Source organism: Rhipicephalus sanguineus, chromosome 7 (assembly GCF_013339695.2).
Source record: "Rhipicephalus sanguineus isolate Rsan-2018 chromosome 7, BIME_Rsan_1.4, whole genome shotgun sequence".
Lineage (NCBI taxonomy): Eukaryota > Metazoa > Arthropoda > Arachnida > Ixodida > Ixodidae > Rhipicephalus > Rhipicephalus sanguineus.
In genome coordinates, this window is record NC_051182.1 from 143,855,002 (window position 1) to 143,875,228 (window position 20,227).

The following is a 20,227-nucleotide window of genomic DNA, read 5'->3' on the forward strand; positions in this document are numbered from 1 at the left end:
AGAGTGTCGTCCTCTTCCTTTTTTTTTTTTTGGCAGTGTCTCCTCCTATCATCTTTTATTAAGGCGAAAGCCTTAGATGCCTCACCAAACGCGAAAATTGACCGGCGTGCCGCGTCGGCGTCTCCCGTCGGCGGTGTCAACACGAGAGATGCAAAAAATCATCATCACGTGATGATGCCACCGTATGACGTCATCATGACGTCACAGATCAACAAAATTTGTGACGTCATTATGACGACACGTGACGTAACGTCACATGACGACGCCATCACATGACATCGAGCTTAGTCAAAGGTGGGCCGATCACGGAGGCAGTGGAAAACGAGGTGAGGTGCCTCTGATCTCGGAGCTAGCGGAAAGCCACGTTAGGTGCAGAAAGCTTTCGGAGGGTGGCGGGGCACGATCAATGCAATCGTCTGAGAAGGAAAAGAATACGGCTTTCGTCTTCCAGTCGCCTTAGTTGAATGCGTAAGGGACCCTTTTAGCTATTCCTTTTACCCCCATACCACAGACCAGTTGGCCTGAAATCTGGCTAACCTCCCATATATATTTCCATGTTTGCGGGTCCGGGTTAGAGTGGCTAGAATGGCCACCCTAACCGGGTGGCAAAACCCTCTCGAAGAGGTCAATCGTCCACAAGCGAACGTTAAGATATTCTGTTTTTTTTTTTTTTTTTTTGAACAGTGAGCGTGAAAAGTTTAGAGACCACGAGACACAAGAAAAATGCTGAATATTTCCGCTGCTTCGGCAGGCTGCCTTGAATTTTGATTTCCGGCCTCTTCTAAGACGCGATAACATGCACTGTATATAGTTGGAACGATTACAGTTAGACGGTCACGTGTCAGCTGATGACGTTAGACAGTTACGGTACGGTTTCCCTTCTTTCTGTTTCCCTTCTTTCTTGTGGTACATGTTTCCTTAAATAAACACTGCAGCACGACAGAAGCAAGGGGAACACAAACATACAGGCAGGACAGGCGCTGAAAGGGCACATAAAAACAGGACGAGCGATAGCCTTGTTCGTGTGTGTCCCTTGCTTAATCTTCTGCCATGGCGCGTGATGTGTTCGAATGCATCATGCCATACAGACAGGACAGGCGCTGAAAGGTCACATACAAACAGGACAAGTGATAGTCCTGTTCGTATGTGTCCCTTGCTTAGTAGTAGTAGTAGTAGTAATAGTAATAGACTTTTATTCAGCCAAATTCATAGGCCGAGCATTTCGACCGCCTGCGCGACCAGTCGACGTTGTTCTTCTTCCCCTTCGGCGCCGATCCAGTCGAGCCAGGTGGTGATGGAAAGGAAAAGGGGAGGATAAGAGCTGGATTGCTGAGTAGGGATGGTAAAATCGATGAACGATTAATCGATTAATCGGTGAAAGGTCCACAATTAATCGATTAATCGTCATCGATTTCCGCCTTTCGATTAATCGAATTAATCGATTAAAACTATTCGATTAATCGATTACGGCAACCCCAACTCCCGCCCCCAACCTCGCCCCTTGGCCGGAGCGCATGACTGCGAGGCGCGCTATCCTGAGATGCAGATGCCGTGCACATCGCCTCTCTTTCACTGCTTTCTTTCACTACAGCGCATATTTCTGCGCTAGCAGAACGAGCCCGGAGCTGGCGGCGGCCATACCCCATAGAGAAAGATATGAATTCGCCGCCCTGATCTCCGTCGCGTACGGCGTCCAACTCCAAGCACTCCCCAATGCTTCAAGCCCGGGCAGGAGGCGCCTCCACCCCATCGCGGCAGAAATGAACTTGCCCGCTTCTCTTTGGCCCACAGTCTACTGCTGCTACTGCCTTCACCTCCTCTCCCTTAAGCTAGTTGAGCGTCGCCTGAGTATCAGTGATGCAAAACTATCGGTAAATGGACTATCGATAGCATCGATAGTTTCTTTTAAACTGTCGATAACGTAAACAAACAATCGATAATACTATTGTCGACAAACTATCGGTAGCGCAATCGGTAGTACTATTGTCGACAAACTATCGGTAGTGCAATCGGTAGTACCACTGGTAGTACCACCGTTAATATTACTAGCGATATTGCTGCCATGCGTGTTTACTGCTTTGTTTTGATGTATTCGGGCTTCACCTACAAGGACTGTTAGCAACGTTTGGCGCAGACCGCACCGCGCCTTTTTTCGCATGCTGGATGTGTGGCGACCCAAAGGAGGTGTCGGTTGTCGCCCGAGCATCTCGGGCACCTGATATTTCTTCTCTCAGTAGAAAAAAGCATGTGGTTCGGAGCAGCAACCCCATGAAACAAAACAAAAAGGGACTGTTGAGAAAGTAAGCAGCACGGCGATTCGCCAACTTTCAACATAGAATTTTACTCTTTTTTGTAAATTTCATACGTGTCAGCGCATCGTCTTGTTGCTTATTTTGTTCGTGTTTGTTTTTTGCCGCGCTGTTTCACCGTGTTGCCGCATAAACGCATCTCTCCTTACATTTGATAAACGAGTAGTTTTCGTCGCCTGTAGTGTCAATTGCAACTTTCTTTGTATTTTATTCAACCCTCAGATTTTACTCATTTCTTGTGTAAGTGCGGCATTGTAATATGCGCTGCTTATTTCCTGACTGGTTCTTAGTGCCATTCTGTTTTACTCTTTAGCAAATAAAATATTGTTTACCAATGAAAGAGAGAGAGGAAATATATAAGGCAGAGAGGGTGGCCTGATCTACAGTACGCCCCTGCCCGCTACTCTGCACCGGGGGGAAAGAGTGATGAAATACGATGATGGGGAGAGGATTAGGTAATCCGTATATACATAAGACACGTTTGCTAGCGTAAAGAGGACAAGGACGCTAGTAACCATCTTTTATTATGCTGTAAACCAACTAGCCCAACTGTCCGTCTTTAGGGTATATACCATTTCCATAATTGTTCAGCTAGCTTTCCTGCGATGCAGTTAGCCCAATTAATGGCAGCTAGTCACTTCTTCAAACAGAGTGTTCAAGCGGGGTTGGCTTGCGCTGGGACGCAGAAAATGTAGACTCGGCTCTCTTGACACGAACACGCATAATAGACAGCACGTGCAACCTCGTCTCCACTTGAAGGACGAAAGTTGCTGCCATTAGTTGGGAAAAAATGTAGCACAGGAATACGCACTCGCGAATTGTGAAAAGGGTCTTATAGACCCTTTATGTAATCCTAAACTTTAGGCGGCGGTTTACCGAACGTGTAGCATCCAGTGCATTACTACTGAAGAAGTGACCTTGTAGCATTTAGTAATACTGTATGGTCAGACATTTAGGGAGAAATGCAGCTCTCATCTGGAGGTCCCCGTCTTCTGCTGTGACAGGAAAGAAGGACAGTCGCGAAATTTATGTTGTAATGTCTGATACACTAGATAGCGCTCACAATTCAGGCGGTACGCACGATTGAAAAGGTGCGAGTGGCGCCGTGTTAAGGCAACGATCAGATGAAACCTGCGGAGTATACTGGAGCAGCTGCTGTTTATTCTAGCTGGGAGGCAAAAACTCATGTCACTCTATTTCCCGCAGTTGCCTGTACCGATGGTCTGTTTGAGGCCACTATGTTTCTGTGTAATCGCTGCATGGGTGACGTCAAGAGAAAGATCGCGTCAGTCCGCATTATAGTATTATGTGGGCTTCCACAATATCTAACCGACAAACCGAGAAAAGATGCCGTGCTTACGAGAGCGAGCTTCTTATTTAATTCCTCCTCGTCTCTCTTTTACCTTTCTCGGGATTTCCTCACCCTCCACCACACTGCATGTTTCAGCTGCGACTTTCAACCAGTGTGGTCCCCGAACGCGCCTCCGGTTTCGATGAGCTCGAGTAGGTAGGCTTCGAGAAAATACGACCTGCTGCCGAATAGTCCAGGGATGATGGCCACAGATTCTTGAATCCGCGACATCAACCAACGACGACGGGCCCCTTCTGTCCAGTGCGCGAAAGTGGGAATTTTCGCACACTGGACACAAGGGGCCCGTCGTCGACACTTTAGAAAGTAGGAATTTTCGATCGTCAGCGCGTCTGATAAAGACATTTGGGTCCATATCAAACACGAACGATGCCTCTCAAACAAGGAGATATCGGATTTAAAGCACCCATAAAAAATGTCGATCAATCGATTAATCGATTAAAACATTCCACCCAAAGCAATTAATCGATTAAAGGCTAAATCGATTAATGATTAACGATTAATCGGTTAAAAATTTTAATCGACCATCCCTATTGCTGAGCAGTCGGGCAGTAGAAAAGGCAGTGTGACAGGTTTGCATATGTAAATGAGCAATTGGGATAGCAAGGGAAGATCTCCCTGCGCCATACTATCAAGGAGGTATACACCTACAGCTCCGACTCGGCAAGCGTCTTTACCCTCCTCCTCATCCATCGATCACTCCCTTGCTTAATCTTCTGCCATGGTACGTGATGTGTTCGAATGCATCATGTCATACAGACAGGACAGGCGCTGAATGGGCACATACAAACAGGACAAGTGATTGTCCTGTTCGTATGTGCCCCTTGCTTAATCTTCTGCCATGACACGTGATGTGTTCGAATGCATCATGACACAGACAGAAAGGGCGCTGAAAGGACACATACAAACAGGACAAGCGATAGTCATGTTTGTATGTTTTGCTTAATCCTTTCGCGCTGCCGTGGTGCACGAGTGTTCGAATGGCCACCTATAGCCCGTGTCTGTTCGACAACTTCCAGCTATACCACAATATTTCAATCTATTCTTCCTCCTTCTCACGTTTTCCGCAGTGCCCGTACATGTCCCATAAACTTCTGTCTCCGGGTGTCATATACGCGACCATCCTGAAAACATACTGCACGCTACGAGACGACTCCATCCAACGTGTGTCTGTGTGTGTACACCTCGGCAAAAGCCGACGAATATGGGCGTCACAAGCCGCTCCCTGTATCATGCAGCACGCGCAAGCGAGCGCGACTCGCTAAATACGTGCACGAGTGACAAAAAAGGCAAAAAGAAAACGAGGCTTTTGATCTACGATCGCGAAGAAGGTGCGCTGCGTTGTCACGCCGCCGCGTCACCGAGGGACTACACATAAGAAAAATTGGACCTGAAAACGACAAGGAAAGAAAACTGTCTCTCTCTTCTCTATGTACGATACAGAAGGGGCGTTGCATGCATTCGGAATTGGTATTCAAAGCTGATTCTTATGAGAAAGGGCTCAGAGCAAAGAGGAGGTTGGAAGGAAAGGAGACGGCGACGCGGGCCGCTAGCTGTAGCTGGCCTGTGTAGGATGTCTTGAAGAGTTACGAGCGCCGCCTGCCGCAAGCTGGCAGGTATAGTAAGTACACCATTCTGACGGCCACACCTCTAAAACGGTGCAACGCGACGGAGGCTATAGAGAACCGGAACCAGAGGTTCAAAAAAGAACCGTCTGTGACTCAAGAAACACCTGATGTATCCTTCCGCGCTGCACCCGCTCATCTTCTGCCCGCGCGTCGTCTGCTATCGACAACGACGATAATTAGCAGACGACGCGGTGCGAAATGATTAGGCTTAATCGCAGTTACAACTTCGATCACCGAAGATCGGGAACGGAGTACGGTTTTCAGCTAAGGCCGTGCGCTGGCGGGGTCTCTCGTACTTCGATTTCGTAGGTCTCCAACAAAGAGGATGACGCCGTCCAAGGAATGTTCTCTAGTAGAGACAAAATGCACTTCCAGTTCATTTCACGCTATGAAACTCCAGCTTTTCCTCTGATGCAGGCCATAAAAGAGTTCTCGAACGAGATGTAATAAGAGGTGCACGCGGCTACTTTGAAACGGTTCTGCGCGTGCGTCAGTGACGCGGCAGCGTTGGTGGAAGAGCTCCGGCAGAAATAACGTCGACGCATCTTATTCCCGCAGCAACGGAGAGCTCTTATTCAAGGGCGGTGCGGGCGAGGGTGTGAAAGGAGGAGAGTGGGGTTTGTGTGCGTGTTTGCGTGTGCCTTCTCACGTTTTTTGCCTCACACGTCGAGCTGGCTGACAAGACGGAGACGCCTCTCCGCTAAGCCTAAACTGGAGAGAGGCTCCCAGCTGGTCGACAACGCTGGGAAGCCAGGGGCGGATTGATTGACAAGGGCGTGACCGCACGGTCAAATCTGCGGTGTTGGAGTGCTTCGCCTGGCCCTGATTCGGGTGAGACCGATTGTTCCGTCCTTGTACATTTGAGAAAAGGATAGAAAGAGAGAAGTGCGGGAACAGAAACTAGAGCTGATGCGCATCAAGGACTGCATGATCTTTTAAATAAAAGGAATATGTGTACCGTTTGCAGCGCCTCTGTAACGTAGTGCGTTCTTGTGTTCCTGGCACTCTCTTTGGGTCAACAATGGGTCTAAAGCTGGACGTACGTGTGTCCCTCAGCGATATTTTACGGGCCGCCAATTACAATCACTTTTGGTACGCAGCGACAACGACTAGTTTGACAGACGTCATGTATACTGGAACCCGTGACGAAACCATGTAATGTCTCCGTATCCTCGGTAATAGCACATCGTCTTTGCTTATGATGTGTCACACTTTTCCTCAAGTGTAAGTCAAGCAGTTTTCTGAGAAAGGTCACGAAATCCTTTGATGGAATTGGCAGAGTTGCATACTACCAATACACTCGCTGGGTGGATTGAGGCACCCAGGCAGGGATTGGAAGGTAGAGGGTTTTAACCTCGGCAACAGGTTGACACGTCAGTGAGCCTGTAGTCTATAAGGACGCACGCTCCTGGTTGACACTCCGAGGTTACCGGTGGGACTTGTAAGCATTCAGCCATGGCGGTGAAAATTATACAAGTGTTGATGCTTTCAGGTAGTGATATCTGAAATGGCTACCGTGCCGTCATGCGGCCACCACCCGGCGACTGTCTTGTCGATGCTTCCTGGGAGCGGGCAGTCGAAGTGAATAATTTGAAGTCCCACATTCATCTCTTTCATATTTTTTTTTTTTTTTTTGCGCACGTCACTTCTGGCCACTGGCTTCTGCAACGTTCTCTAAATCTGGTCGATATATGTGGCTTTTTTTTTTCTAGAAGAGCCAAATTCAGAAACCGAAACTGGGCTAGATTTTACGGGAGCGTAAAGCTCGCCTAAGTATCTTTCACTTTCACAACGACTGTATTCAACATGTGGCAATGCCTCAGTGTAACGTGGACTCAAAAAGGCAGTTTCGAATAAAAAATGAGCCATATCCTGCATATGTTTGAATCAAACTGAGCCAGATCTATTAAACCAGCACTGCGTCAACAATCGTGACCAAACAACCAACATGGCCGTATTCAATCTGTTTCATTTGTATCCTAGTTGCTTTCCTATCGTGCTTTAGTTCCGCACTTTTTGGGCGAGTTGATACATACTGAAGCCTTGAACGTGATGTTATTGGACATGACTCGAATAGAAAGGGTAAAGGGCCGACTTTCCTACTTCTTTCTGCCTCTTAGTGTTTCTTTTCTAGTTTTGCGCTACAGTATCATGTCCTTCTTTCGCTCGAAGATCGTGTATTTGAAATAGAAGAAAACTGAAATGAAGATATCGGGCAACGATCTATTCGTTGGAGAAGAAGTGATCCGAAACGGCGCGGCATAAAACGAGTCAAGAAGAAGAGCTGAAGCATTTTTTGAAGGCCTTCAATAGATGCCAAGAACGATAAAACGCTGCCGAGAGTCCAGAATGGTGCGCCTTTTGCCTGGAAGGACCACTCGCTCTACATGTCTAGTCATCGCCATTACGTCCATGCAACAAAGGACGGCACCGACGGAAGCACAAGGATGATGTTAATTTTGTCGCAAAATAATGCTACATCGTTCATTCGCTGCGATTTAGACGTCTTTTATGAGCTAATTAAAGCCTGGATGAAATGTTCCAATCTATAAGAGCCAAATCCAAATTTCACTCTTGAATAACGAGAATAATGGGCTATATAGATTTTGGCCGCAATATATAGATTTGAGGTATTTTGGTGACACGAATACACTGGCAAGAAATTGTTAGAGCAGGCCCGACCATATTGTCAATAACAAAAAACTGCGTTTTTTCTCAGTTTCGTTTAAAGTGGACTTTTCAGGGCTCTTTTAGAATAAGAAAAAGAAAATGCCACATATAAAGGCGGTGACACCTTCTCCTATTACCAATACTTTGACATGTCAGCCAGAATAAGAGGTGCCGCCGTTAACCCTCCAGTCCACGCAATTGTATGGATTATAGAACGAAGAGGGCTCTTGAACCACACTAGTGTAGGGATTACGATATGGTTTTTTCAACCGCTGTATAGACTCCAGGCCTTCATCTTCTGTGAACCTTTGTAATATGGGTAAATTTGCTCTTGAAGATCGACCCCGATGTTCTTGCTTACACCAAGTCACCTTGATTCTTCGGGTATTCGTCTGTGGGTGCCCCTGTTCCACGGACCTAGAAGTTCTGAACGTATGTATTCTTCGCAGGAACCGTTTAGTTCACACGCAGTCCTGCTGATGAAATGCACACCGCTCTATCCGTGCGCACTGTTCTCTGGCTTGGATACATGCTAAATCTTGTCTCACACAGAACACACGGCGAGTAATTCCAGTTTCTGTGCCCAAACGTTTGGGTTCTACTAGTTATTTTACTGATTGTACTTTCATCGCAATCGAACGTCGGGTCAAATAACTGTGACACTAAACTGGTCTCGTGTCATGTTGAAACGAAACGAAACGTTTCAGACCACGTAAAGGGCCATAATTTCAGGTTTTGCAGGTATAGAGGTACCTCCGTGGAAAATTCGACGTTTCGAATACGAGCAGAAGCGTCACAGGCTTGCCGAAAATAGTCGTTTTTGATGCCGAAGCTGAGAAAAATGCCACCATTACTGCTCGCCTGGCGTGGTATATAACAAGGCATGGCCTCCGACATTCTAGGTGCGGTGAACAGTCTCGGAGGTGACGTGCCTGGACCTACGTCGTAGCGACAACCACCAGGTGCACGCGTCGTCTGCTTGGGCGCTGACTAAAGGTTGCCAAGAACAACAACAACAACAAAAACAACATAAAAGTTGCACCATTGCCAACCGTACATCTTTGCCAAAATTGCTTCGGTGTAAAATGCTGCGCACAAATTACGAATCCAGCCAAGCTGAAATGTTGTTGCAGTTGCGTGTCCTTTTAACAGCAGAGCAATTTGAAAACGCGCAACACCTTTCATAAAGAGCCTCCGATGTCCTCCGAAATGGTGTTCTGAAGAAAATTCCGGAAACCACGACGTCGCCAGAAGCCCTCGACGATTGCGATCGAGGATGCACTTTCGCAGCATATCGTTCCAATCAAACCTGTACTTCAGGTCGTGTTCTTGCACTTGGTGTTGCTGCAGCCACGTTGACGCACAATAAAAACAGTACGTGGAAAAATCCTTGGGAGATGCGTTCTATCCCGAACTGCTGGCTCCTCCATTCGCAGAACACCAGCTTGACACGGCCGACGCAATCCGAGCAAAAGAAAATACTGTTTTTCTTTCTTTCGTTCTTTTCACTTTTCTTGTAGCTCACACACTGTCGCTGGCTTTTTCCTTTTTCGAATCTTCACTAACAAGCGTGTACCGCGCGTATCGACTATGCAGACGACGAGGGAACGCCGAGGCAGACGATCGTAACCGCGGGCCATGCAGACGACGCCCAAGTTCTCCCTGCTGCCGCTGTTGGTGATAGCGGCGCTGGTGCCTTCCAGAGAAGCCAAAATAGAGCAAGTGAAAAGAGCCTGTGTTGAAGGTGAGACTTTGTCTTTAACAACGGAACTGTTCTAGGGCTGGGCCGGACGACAGATGAGTGACCAGTGACGTAAATCAAGAGGTTGGGGGGATCAGGGAGGTCTGACCCCCCTTGTGTTCAGGCCGGGGGGACACCCCTTGAAAGTGTCCCCCTTGAAATTTATCTTTCAAACATCATACAGACTGACGACTATGCAAGTCGAATGCATATTTTGATGTGGTCATTATAGTCACAGGTACAGAACATCTCGTATTCAACTTCTTTAACACCTGTTTATTATGTAGCGGTATCTGTGTTCAATACCCTAAGCTCTGTAAGACTGCGTGCTGAAACTGCAACTGCCATCAGGTGAGGTGTGAACACATGCTCGTTTTTATTTCAAAGCATGATATGAAATTTTGTATCATTAAAAATAAGACTTACATTTATAAGAGCAACATGGCCACCATAGCAAGATATATGTGTCCGCCCTTATGATTTTTTATAGATTTGCGCCACTGTCATTGACAAAGGTAATCACGCTCCCGTTCCCAGCAATAGTGAAAAAGCTAGAAACACTGATTGATGGATCATCTTCAACAACCAAGCTGAGTCTGCCTTTTTTGGGTTTTTTAAAGTCTTATATCCTATATGCAATTGATTATCATTTAACCCAAGTGGCGCCTCGAGCGCCCCCTGAAGGAACTACGAGCCAATCAGAATGACGTGATCGCTCGTGACGTAGGAAAAAGTATTGGAGATATCGGTTTGTGGTATGGTCATTGTACACTAGTGGAGAACATATAATGGTTTCGCATGGTTCTAACAGAGCTACAGTTATAGCATGTAGCCATGCCAGTCAAGTTATAGCAGATCCCAATGTAATTATATCAGCTTCAGCGCGCACTTGCTTTTTTAAAGCTTATTGGTGAGTGCGAGCATCGGAAGGTAGGCTACGTCAAAGTCGGCCATTCCGAAACTATGAATTCGCTACTCAACAAATACATACACAGGGAAAAAAACGAAAAAAAAATGTTTGATAGTGTTATAAACACACGCGCACACAATCGCACAAAAGAGTGTGCACCGAAAGAAGAGTCAAGAACATGTAAGACGGCCACCCATCACATGTGTTAGAAGTGCACGCAATTAAGTATTTGTTGATGTTGTTTTATCAAGACGTGACAACCGTGAAGTCGGCCGTTAAAAATGAAACATATTGTTGTAAAGAACACACACATTAACACCATTTACAAGCAGTTGAAAAGGCTAGTTTCGACTATATTAAAAGACATAAGAGCACTAATATTTCCCTCCTTGCAGAATTTCTTGTGCAGATACATTATTTTTTTTCACCCGTAATTTTTTAAAGGCCTTAGATGCCTTATCGAACGTGAAAATTGACCGTCGGCGTCAATACGAGTGATGCAAAAAATCACCATCACGTAATGACGTCACGTTGACCAAGCGACGACGGCTTGTGATGACGTCAAATGGTGACGGCACAAGCCATCGTTGCTTGGTCAAAGGTGGGTTGATCACGGAGGCAGTGCAGAAACCACGGTAGGCGCAAAAAAACCGTCGGAGGGTGGCGGCGAAGTGTCAGTACATTGACTGAGAAGGAAAACGAGGTGGCTTTCGTGTTCCAGATAGGAGAACATACGAAACCCTATGAGTTTTTCTTTTCTTTGGTGAACGCATATTTATTAACTCTTGTTTCTTTCGAAGCCCACTGTTTTAAAAATGTCACAAGCCTTTCAGCCGCTCTTCTGCAGCTCACCTTCCTTCCTTTCTTTCTTCTTACGATAGAAGAAGGTTGCACACAAAAGCAAAGACACAAAACTAAACGCTGACACACACAGCACCGTACACATCAGCAAGGTCGTTAAGCGAACTTAGACAAGACGCCGCTTGGCGATAGCTTTACGACTTCTGATTCCGAGATCCTCCCCCCTTCTATTACTATACACGCCACGACTTCTAGAGAAATCTCTTAATTTTCGGGGAACCCTGCAGGCGCCGATCGGCCTCCCATTAACGAATCTACGCCATGGCACGCTGATAATTAAACTTGGCGCAGCACTTTGCGTCACGTTTCACGCAAATCATCACAGGGGGCGTTAATGAGTGGCTGCTTCTAGGGTAGCATATACAGTAACTCTAGCTGCTTCTCGCTGACTGGTCGCTTTTTATCAATGTATGTATGTATGTATGTATGTATGTATGTATGTATGTATGTATATGTATGTATGTATGTATCAGGCAAGTAGCCACAAGGGGGGGGGGGGCACTCGAAATTTTTGTGGTGGATGGTGTTTTACCGCAAATAAATAATGAAAATAGATGTTTTTTCTCGAACGGTGAAGGCATTCAGCAAGTGCCCCCCCCCCCCCCCCACCGAAAAAATTCCTGGCTACGGGCCTGGTATGTCCGTACATATGTATGTATGTATGTATGTATGTATGTATGTATGTATGTATGTATGTATGTATGTACAGTGGGCATGGAAAGAAACGCGAACAGTGGCATCCACATTCTCTGCTGTTTCGCATTTCTTTTCAAGCAGTTGTAGCCCGGATGGTGATGAAAAGCCACTAGAGTCGTCCATGACACAATAAAGATCCATTCTAGCATCTTTTTATTGCCACCAAGGTCAGAGCGTGATGAAAACAGCGCGCTGAGCTGCTCGCGTTTCTTTCCATCCCCCTGTATTCTTGTGTAATGTATGTATCGAAGCAGTTAAAGAACTGACACGAAACTTTTCCACTGCCGTTCGTGTGTGTGTGTGTGCGCGCGCGTGTGTGTCAAATGAAAGGTTAAGCCCTCAAGAGCCGAGAAAATAAGCTGGTAACCCTGAGTGCGCACTGAAAACTTAAGCACAGCATGTTCTTAAAAGCTAGTTACGGTTCCTACTATATACCATGACGTCAAGACACGTTAAGAGCTGCTGGTCACGTGCTCACGCATGATATTGTGACGTTTTCACGGCTCCATGGCTGCGTTGGTGACGCACAAGTGACCACATTTTTCAGCCAGTGACGTCATCGCAACTAGCCATACTTGTGCGTGAAGTCACCAGAATTGACAATGTAGCCTGACAATACGCCAGCGCCAATTTCAGTATGTGAGCCGTGCGACAATTGACTTTGGAATCAAAATATTCTATAAGCATTTACTGATCTTCACACTTGCTCAGGGCCGTCTCTGTACACAGGAGATTTGTATGACAGAGTAAACCGATTCGAAAATCGGTGTCAGTACCACTTTCACGTGCTACGAACGGTGACACACGTAAGTTGTAATGTTGAGACTTTTTAGAAGAACTTGATGAGAAGACAGTGATGTGCGCATTACAAAACACACACACACATACACGCATACATCCATCCATCCATCCATCCACACATACATACGTACATCAGGTCCGTAGCCAGGAATTTTTTCGGGGGAAGGGGGCCTACTTGCTGAAAACCTTGACTATTTTGAGAAAAACACCTATTTTCATTATTTATTTTCGCTAAAACACCATTTCTGATCAAAATTTCGCCCCCCCCCCCCTCTGGCTACGGGCCTATCATACATACATACATACATACATACATACATACATAGTCGTCGGTAGGGCAGTAGTTTGTTGCAGTCACTATGTCGCGTCGTGGAGTCATTCGACCGCGCTGCGCCTTTTGTTAAAAAGTTTGAGGGCAGGTGGCGCCACATTCTCGGAAGGCCGCGCCATTTTTCTTTCCTCGGACATGTTTTTCCAGGAAGAATTCGCGAGCGCCTTTTCACCCTCGTTCAATCGGCGCTGCAGCATTTCAATATATTGCTCCGCCTATTGAAACACTGAAACGGTGTTATGAAAAAAAGTTTCTCCTTCGCAAGTTGTATGTACGTAGCGCGGAGGAAGGAAATAACTTTTTTTTTTTCACTTTTGCATTTCATTCCATCTATCCGGAAGTTTATATCAGCGGTATACATTTTCGTATAAGTGCAATTAGCTCAACTCACCCGCTTATTGAACAATCCGGCGTACTGACTGTGAATCCAAATCAGGCAGAAGTTCAAGGGCGCATGGAAGCTTGAAGGGATGATAAATTCTTGAACACGCGGTGTCGCTGGAGTGGACGTTTCGACAACCGGCCTTGTCTTCTTCTAGGCTGCAAGTTGCAGCCTTGAAGAAGACAAGGTCGCTTGTCGAAACGTCGGCTCCAGCTACACCGCGTGTTCAAGAATTTATCATCTCTTCAAACTGAGTGCGAGCCAGCAATAAAATAAAACGAGTAAACAAACAAATAATGGATTCCATGACCACTCAAATGAAGCCACTAACTTCAAGGACATAAGCCAAGAACGGAGCATTTAGGTCAAGGAATGTTAAAGTACTGACCAATAGACACTTGATCTGTCAAACTGCTTGGACCATGATCGCGCCCTGGGAAGCAAGAACCGTGCTGCGAATGGTATTAACGATCTTCAATGTAGACAAGGCCTATAATAGACTGTTTGTGACCGACATTACTGTTCGTTTTCGTTGAGTTTGTTCGGTACTCAGCCAGTCACATGGTCATCTTTGTCTCCAAATGGATCAAAAATACCTGTACGGACTATCCGTGGTGTTGCGAGTGAAATTGACCGCCGGCGACGTCAACACGAGTTTTCTGCCCATTGCGATCGTGCCTGCGCACAGTGTTTTGTCTTTTCTTTTTTTCGTTGTTGCAGCTTAGATTGCTGACCTTATGAAATTGCCCACGATGTATACACATAACTTCAGCTGTCGGCCATGAGAGTCTAGCAGACATCAAGGGGATCAACTGCATTAATATAGACAAAAATATCCATCCGTTCGTCCATCCATTTAATTTAGGCCTTTAAAAGGGCTTGCGCGATATTTAGACGGTAGAGCACAATTAAGTGTCGCGTTCGATCTCACACCTTTGTTCTTATGGTTTCCTCTGTGCGATTTCAGTGGAAGTCGTGGCGGATAAGTGTGCCAGGAAGCACTACGACACTTACAAGGTGAGTGTACAGGCCTCATACAAGCGGGATTTGGATAAACTCACGATATGTTCAGTTTATCCGGCACGATATCACCATGGTCGTCATATATTTTATTTAAAATATTTTCGTGAGAGAATTCAAGTCGGTTGAAGAGATCATGGATGTGGCGAACAATATATATGTTGTATATACGGTCAGTAATTGCGCACTGTAATAGTATTTGCTTTTTTTTTCCCTAAACACTTTATACACGTCGTACTTGAAGTTGTATATTTCCTGTCACGATCTAGGTCGCACGGCAGTGGCGGTATCGGCCACGAATTAAAATATTGTGAATTAATATAGAACACGCGAAGCGGATCGTATACCAGTCGCATAGCTCACCAAGTTCTCTCAGCTCAATGACAGCGAAAAGGGTAATAAAAAAGATATGCGATTTTAAGGAGGTATCGTATAGTGTCGCTTTAACGGCCTCCTGTAATAATAGACTGCCTCAATATAAGGCGAGTTCAGAGGCGTTGCCATGACGTTTCCGCTTAGACAGAACAGACAGCTGTCCCCTTTGAACGCGCATGCATAAACGGTGCACTTTAATCCGCGACTAGCAGTTATGAGCGTTCGTCGCCAACCCGTGACGTCACGGTTGGTGTTCAATCAAAGCACTTTAATTGGTTCTAGAGCATTATATAGTTTCCAGCGGTGACGTACGTCATAAGTGAACACTCGTGACGTCACCAATCAAAGCTATTACCCGGAACAACTGAAGTACAAGCTCGCTGAAAACGGGTAACGTAACAAGTCTTCATCACGAAGAATCTTGTGACTTCGCTTCGCGGTTAAATGAAAAGCTCGAAGTCACTATAGTCGGTTACAACGTAAGAATAAGTACAAGCTCCGCCCACAGAGATGCGGCGCGGTTGTCAATCACCTCTGTAAAGTTCGTCGTTCGTATACCTAGGATGTGACCTTTGGTTCAGCAGCGATGTCAGAATCTCTGATGAAATTCGCCAGGACGTTCAAGTTTTCGTCTTAAAACCAGGGACGCAAACATGTGCCTGTAGTGGAACACCAACCGTCTGAAACACGCGAAAAGTGCTTGACGTCACGGAAATGAACGAATGTGATTGGATGGGACGTCTATGCAAATTATCTCTGGGTGGGACAGTGGTGGCAGTGGATGGAACTCGTATTTAGCCCTATAGGTCGTAACAGAGTATGGCCAGTGAAAATGGGGTCTCCACCACGCTCGCGTACTGTCGTGACTGACAGGTATGCAATCTTTCCGTGCACGCACCCAGTTGGACCACTCGAAGACGCAGCCGTTCGTGAAGAAATGTTTCTCCAACCGGGCGCACGTCACCGACCTGATGCTGGACTGCGCTGAACCCATGGCGGTACGTGGCACATTCAATCTCTCTTGCATGTAAAACGGTACTTCTGTTTCGACAACACGTACTGCAAATCGAAGAGCCCGAAAATATGACGACAAAGAACACTTCCCGCAGAAGCACAAAGAATTGCATGACAATGAAAGAACAAGGCGGGACACGGCGCTGTCAACTCGGTGTTTAACAGAGAAGGAAATGCTTTTTTTTTTATCACGTCAGCCACCTGTTTGATTTGCTGCGTCGATAGGATTGCGCGTTCCCCTCTCCCTTTTCCTTTGCGCGGTGCTGTACATATATATGTGATCACGTTCAATAAACACCGAGTTGTTAGCGCTGTGTCCCATCTTGCTATATCGCCGGCCATGTGGTTCTTTGCGCGACTGCGTTAATTGTGTACTACCAACTAGTCCATTCTTTTGAACAAATAACAGGTATGGACACAGAACTAGTCGTTGAGACAACAACCATAATAACGACGACGAAAACAACAACAACCAGGGATACTACTGTGGATATCGTCGAATCACCTCCATATTGCCCGAGTTCTGAAATGCGAGCATTTTAAGCCAATCAGAGGGGTTGTAGTAGCTTTCTTGGCCAATAAAAAGCTGACTATAATAGAGGCCTAGTTTCCCAATATTTCTAAGGGTGTTATATGCAGTGGTTTGATGGTTCCAAGCAAGTTCAGGGGAAGCTGGAGACAGAGTGAGGCTAGACTGAAGGGATGAGACACACACAGCAAATCGGCGATTCACTTTGTTGAAGAGTGTTCACTATGTTGAAAAAGTGAATATAACCCGCCACGGTGGTCTAGCGGTGACCCGAAGGTCGCGGGGTCGAATCCCGGCCGCGTTTCGATAGAGGCGAAATGCTTGAGGCCCGTGTACTTAGATTTAGGTGCACGTTAAAGAACCCCAGGTGGTCGAATCTTCCGGAGCCCTTCACTACGGCGTCCCTCATAATCATATCGTGCTTTTGGGGCGTAAAACACCAACAATTACTATTTAAAAGTGAGCATACATACATGTACACCACATCTGTGGCGAACTGAAGTAACCTGTCTTTTTTTTTTTCTTATTGTTCCTGGCGGGCGCTGGGTTTCCGCAGCTGGGCATCTTTATGACTTGCAGCGTGGATGCCGTCCAAGACAGTTCGGTAAGTGTGACTGCCCAACCGGCGTTAGAAATTTATCAGGCGAAAGCCTTGGACGCCTCATCGAACGCGTTAAGTGACTGTCGACGTCGTCATCATGACGTGACGTTACGTGAGGGCGTCACCACATATCATCGCTTGGTCAAAGGTGGGCCGATCCCAGAGGCACTGCAAAACCACGATGGATGCAGAAAGCTCAGAGTAGAGTACATCCTTGTATCCCTGGCACACACCCACATTTGGGAATTGGCCGTGATCCGGGTAGCTTTAAAAATAATTCTTAAATTATACTGTCTATTAAGAAGAAATAAAAATTAAACAAAATTTGAACACATTAGCATTAGATAAATAGGAAAATACGAATATAAGTTATAAAGCGGACTATTTGAACAAAGATAAAGAAGGTGGCTTTCGCCTTCCAGTCGTTTGATGCAAATGCATAAGGGACGTGCGACTTTCTTGAAGCGAATATAGGTTTCTTGGGGGTGACGCTTAAAGTTAGACTGTTCCCACCCAAACTGGACTATCATCGTCGATGGTCCCTGCAAAAAGAATGGCAATGCAGGTGGTCCCTGCGAAATACTTCCTGCGTTGACGGGCCGACGGTCAGAGTATGAAAAAGCAAAAATATGCCCGTTTTCCACTCCGGTTCGGCATATCTAAACGCTCACGTCTCGCGCTTGACGCAGTTCGCGTGTACCGCCGTTGGCAAAATGTGATAACAAGCAGACACCCTGACGTTCCTACGTCGCTAATACGAAAGTTAAACGACTTGCGAGTGAAAAAAAGGCAGCGTATCCAACGAGCCCTGTTTTAAACTCCATGTGCTGCGAAGGCTCGTGCCCTCGTGCCGCGGCCTCCGCGAGTGGCTCCAGCTGCGCGCCGTTGCTCTCGAGCTGCCGGAGCTAATCGTGGATGCCACTGGTCGTATGTAGTCCTTCACCCAGCGCTCAAAGGCCCACAGCGCGACGCGTCTTTCTCAGCCCACCAAATTTCTGTGACGTGGTAGGCGATTAACGATAAGTTTTGACCGAACTTATGTAAGAGGCTTTTGTTAACTGACTGTAACGAAGTCCAGACGGTAGATGAATCAACAGGCCGCAAGAAAATCAGAAGGGAATGATGTCTGGGAGTGGAAAGCAGAATAGTCACACCTCGCCCGAACGCCAGAAAACGCTTTAGTGACGTCACATCCATCACGGAAAAGACGCAATTCTTCGTGGTGCCAAGCACAAAATACGTTTTAAAAAAGCCTCCGCACCATGGAAGTTATACCGAGCGGACGGTCGCCAATAGACAGACACAGCCCCGAGCAAAAGCTGCTTCGCATCTAAAATCGAGCAGCGCAAGACTGACCAAAGCGACTTCCGCGAGTCATAGGCGCGATGTAAACGTGCCCTAAACGCCATTTGAATTTGACTAAAGTCGTTTATGCCTTCCGTAGTGTGTGTACTTACTGGCTTAGCTTTCTCTCCGGATAACCGCAATCTGCATCTGGCTAACGCAGGGCAAAGACAAGCGAGATCCGGACTTCCTGCAACGCACCAAGGCTTACAAGGTACGCAGACACATGTATTTGCATAGTAGGGTACGAGAGACCGACATGGACTGATAGATTACGACATAATAACATACGCGTCAGTTTCATCACAATTAACATCAATTTTTCGAAGCTGCGTTTATACTCTGCCATACAAATCTACTGTACGCAGAGACGGCTGTGAGCAAGTGTGAAGCTCAGTAAATGCTGATATTTTGACATTAAAAGTTCATTTTCGCATGGCGCACCTACGGACAGCGACACTATTGTGACGTCAAACGCTAGCTAGTGTTAATACCGGTGACTTCACGCACAAGTATGACGTGTGATGACGCCAGGTCCCAAAACATTCAAAATGGCCATTCGTGCGTCGCCAACGGAGCTGCCGTGAAAACGTCACATCTTGAGCGATGTCATACCGTGTTGTGACGTCAGGGTATAGTAGGAGCCAAAACTAGCTTTAAAAAAAAAAAAAAAAAAAGGTGTAATTATTTTTTTCAGAGTGCACTCATGCCTACTGGCACATTCTTAAGGCTCTCGATGGTTTGGCGCTTCATTTGACGCAAAATAAAGGGGGGGGGGAGGTGGCAGCTACGCACTAGTGGCGCAGCTCCGATGTAAAAAAAAACTATTTTTGTGTCAGTACCATTTAAAGAAACTGAAATGGAACATTAAGGTCACCTAACTTTTCTTTTTTTCCTCGTGTGGATCGCAGGCGTGCATGACGAACAGACTACAGGGCACGGTGCCGGCGGAGACGGACCCATACGAGTTCGACAAGAATCGCAAGAAAATGTCACGCCGACTCGCGGACCCCTCCGGGGAAGGCCTATTCAACAAAGTGTTTTCCCACTACGCACACGACTCACTCTTTCTCAGTTCTGCTGCCTCTGCGATTTCAAGCAGCGTGTCTGAAAAATCAGTGTCGCCGCAAGGGCGAATTAATGAAAACGCTAGCGACAAATTGGTATGTCATACGAAGATAGGCTAGCAGCTCTTTTGGATCCGATCTCGGTCAAGTCTACAAAACGCTGGTTTAAGCGAATACGGCCGCTCCAGGGAGCGAAGTGGTTTTCGTGCTGTCTGTCGTCTCAACGCGAAGCGAGCGACGAGCACAGCCGTATACGAGCAGTCTGTCGATAGCGAGCGCTCGCGACCACGCCCTTATATCAAAGTTCGCAGTTGCTGCTCCAGCGACGCAGCCCCTCCCCCAGCCATTTGGCGACCCTTCATGCTCCTTCGCACGACGAAAGATGGCCGGGGTGTTTCCCCATCTGCTTAGAGCCATAGACTGCAGGCCTCGCACGCGTGTTGATGTAATCGATTTGGAATTTTTAAGGAACGTGACGGCGACGGCAAAAACTAGCCGAGTGTCCATAAACTGCTCTGGTCCTTGCCCCATGCGGCATATACCGCACATTCGGGCGGTGAGAAAGTGTTTGGTGCATGC

At 46.6% G+C, this 20,227-nt stretch overlaps 1 protein-coding gene across 1 annotated transcript; it reads left to right on the forward strand.

The window, feature by feature from the left end:
* The first annotated feature begins 5,873 nt into the window (after positions 1 to 5,873).
* On the forward strand, positions 5,874 to 19,773 carry LOC119400924 (uncharacterized). Its single transcript, XM_037667811.2, has 7 exons — positions 5,874 to 6,137; positions 9,573 to 9,720; positions 14,666 to 14,715; positions 15,996 to 16,091; positions 17,193 to 17,240; positions 18,745 to 18,795; positions 19,493 to 19,773. Exons 2-7 carry the CDS (start codon positions 9,615 to 9,617, stop codon positions 19,766 to 19,768), a joined length of 627 nt encoding a protein of 208 aa, XP_037523739.1. The 5' UTR covers positions 5,874 to 6,137; positions 9,573 to 9,614; the 3' UTR covers positions 19,769 to 19,773.
* The last annotated feature ends 454 nt before the right edge of the window (positions 19,774 to 20,227 follow it).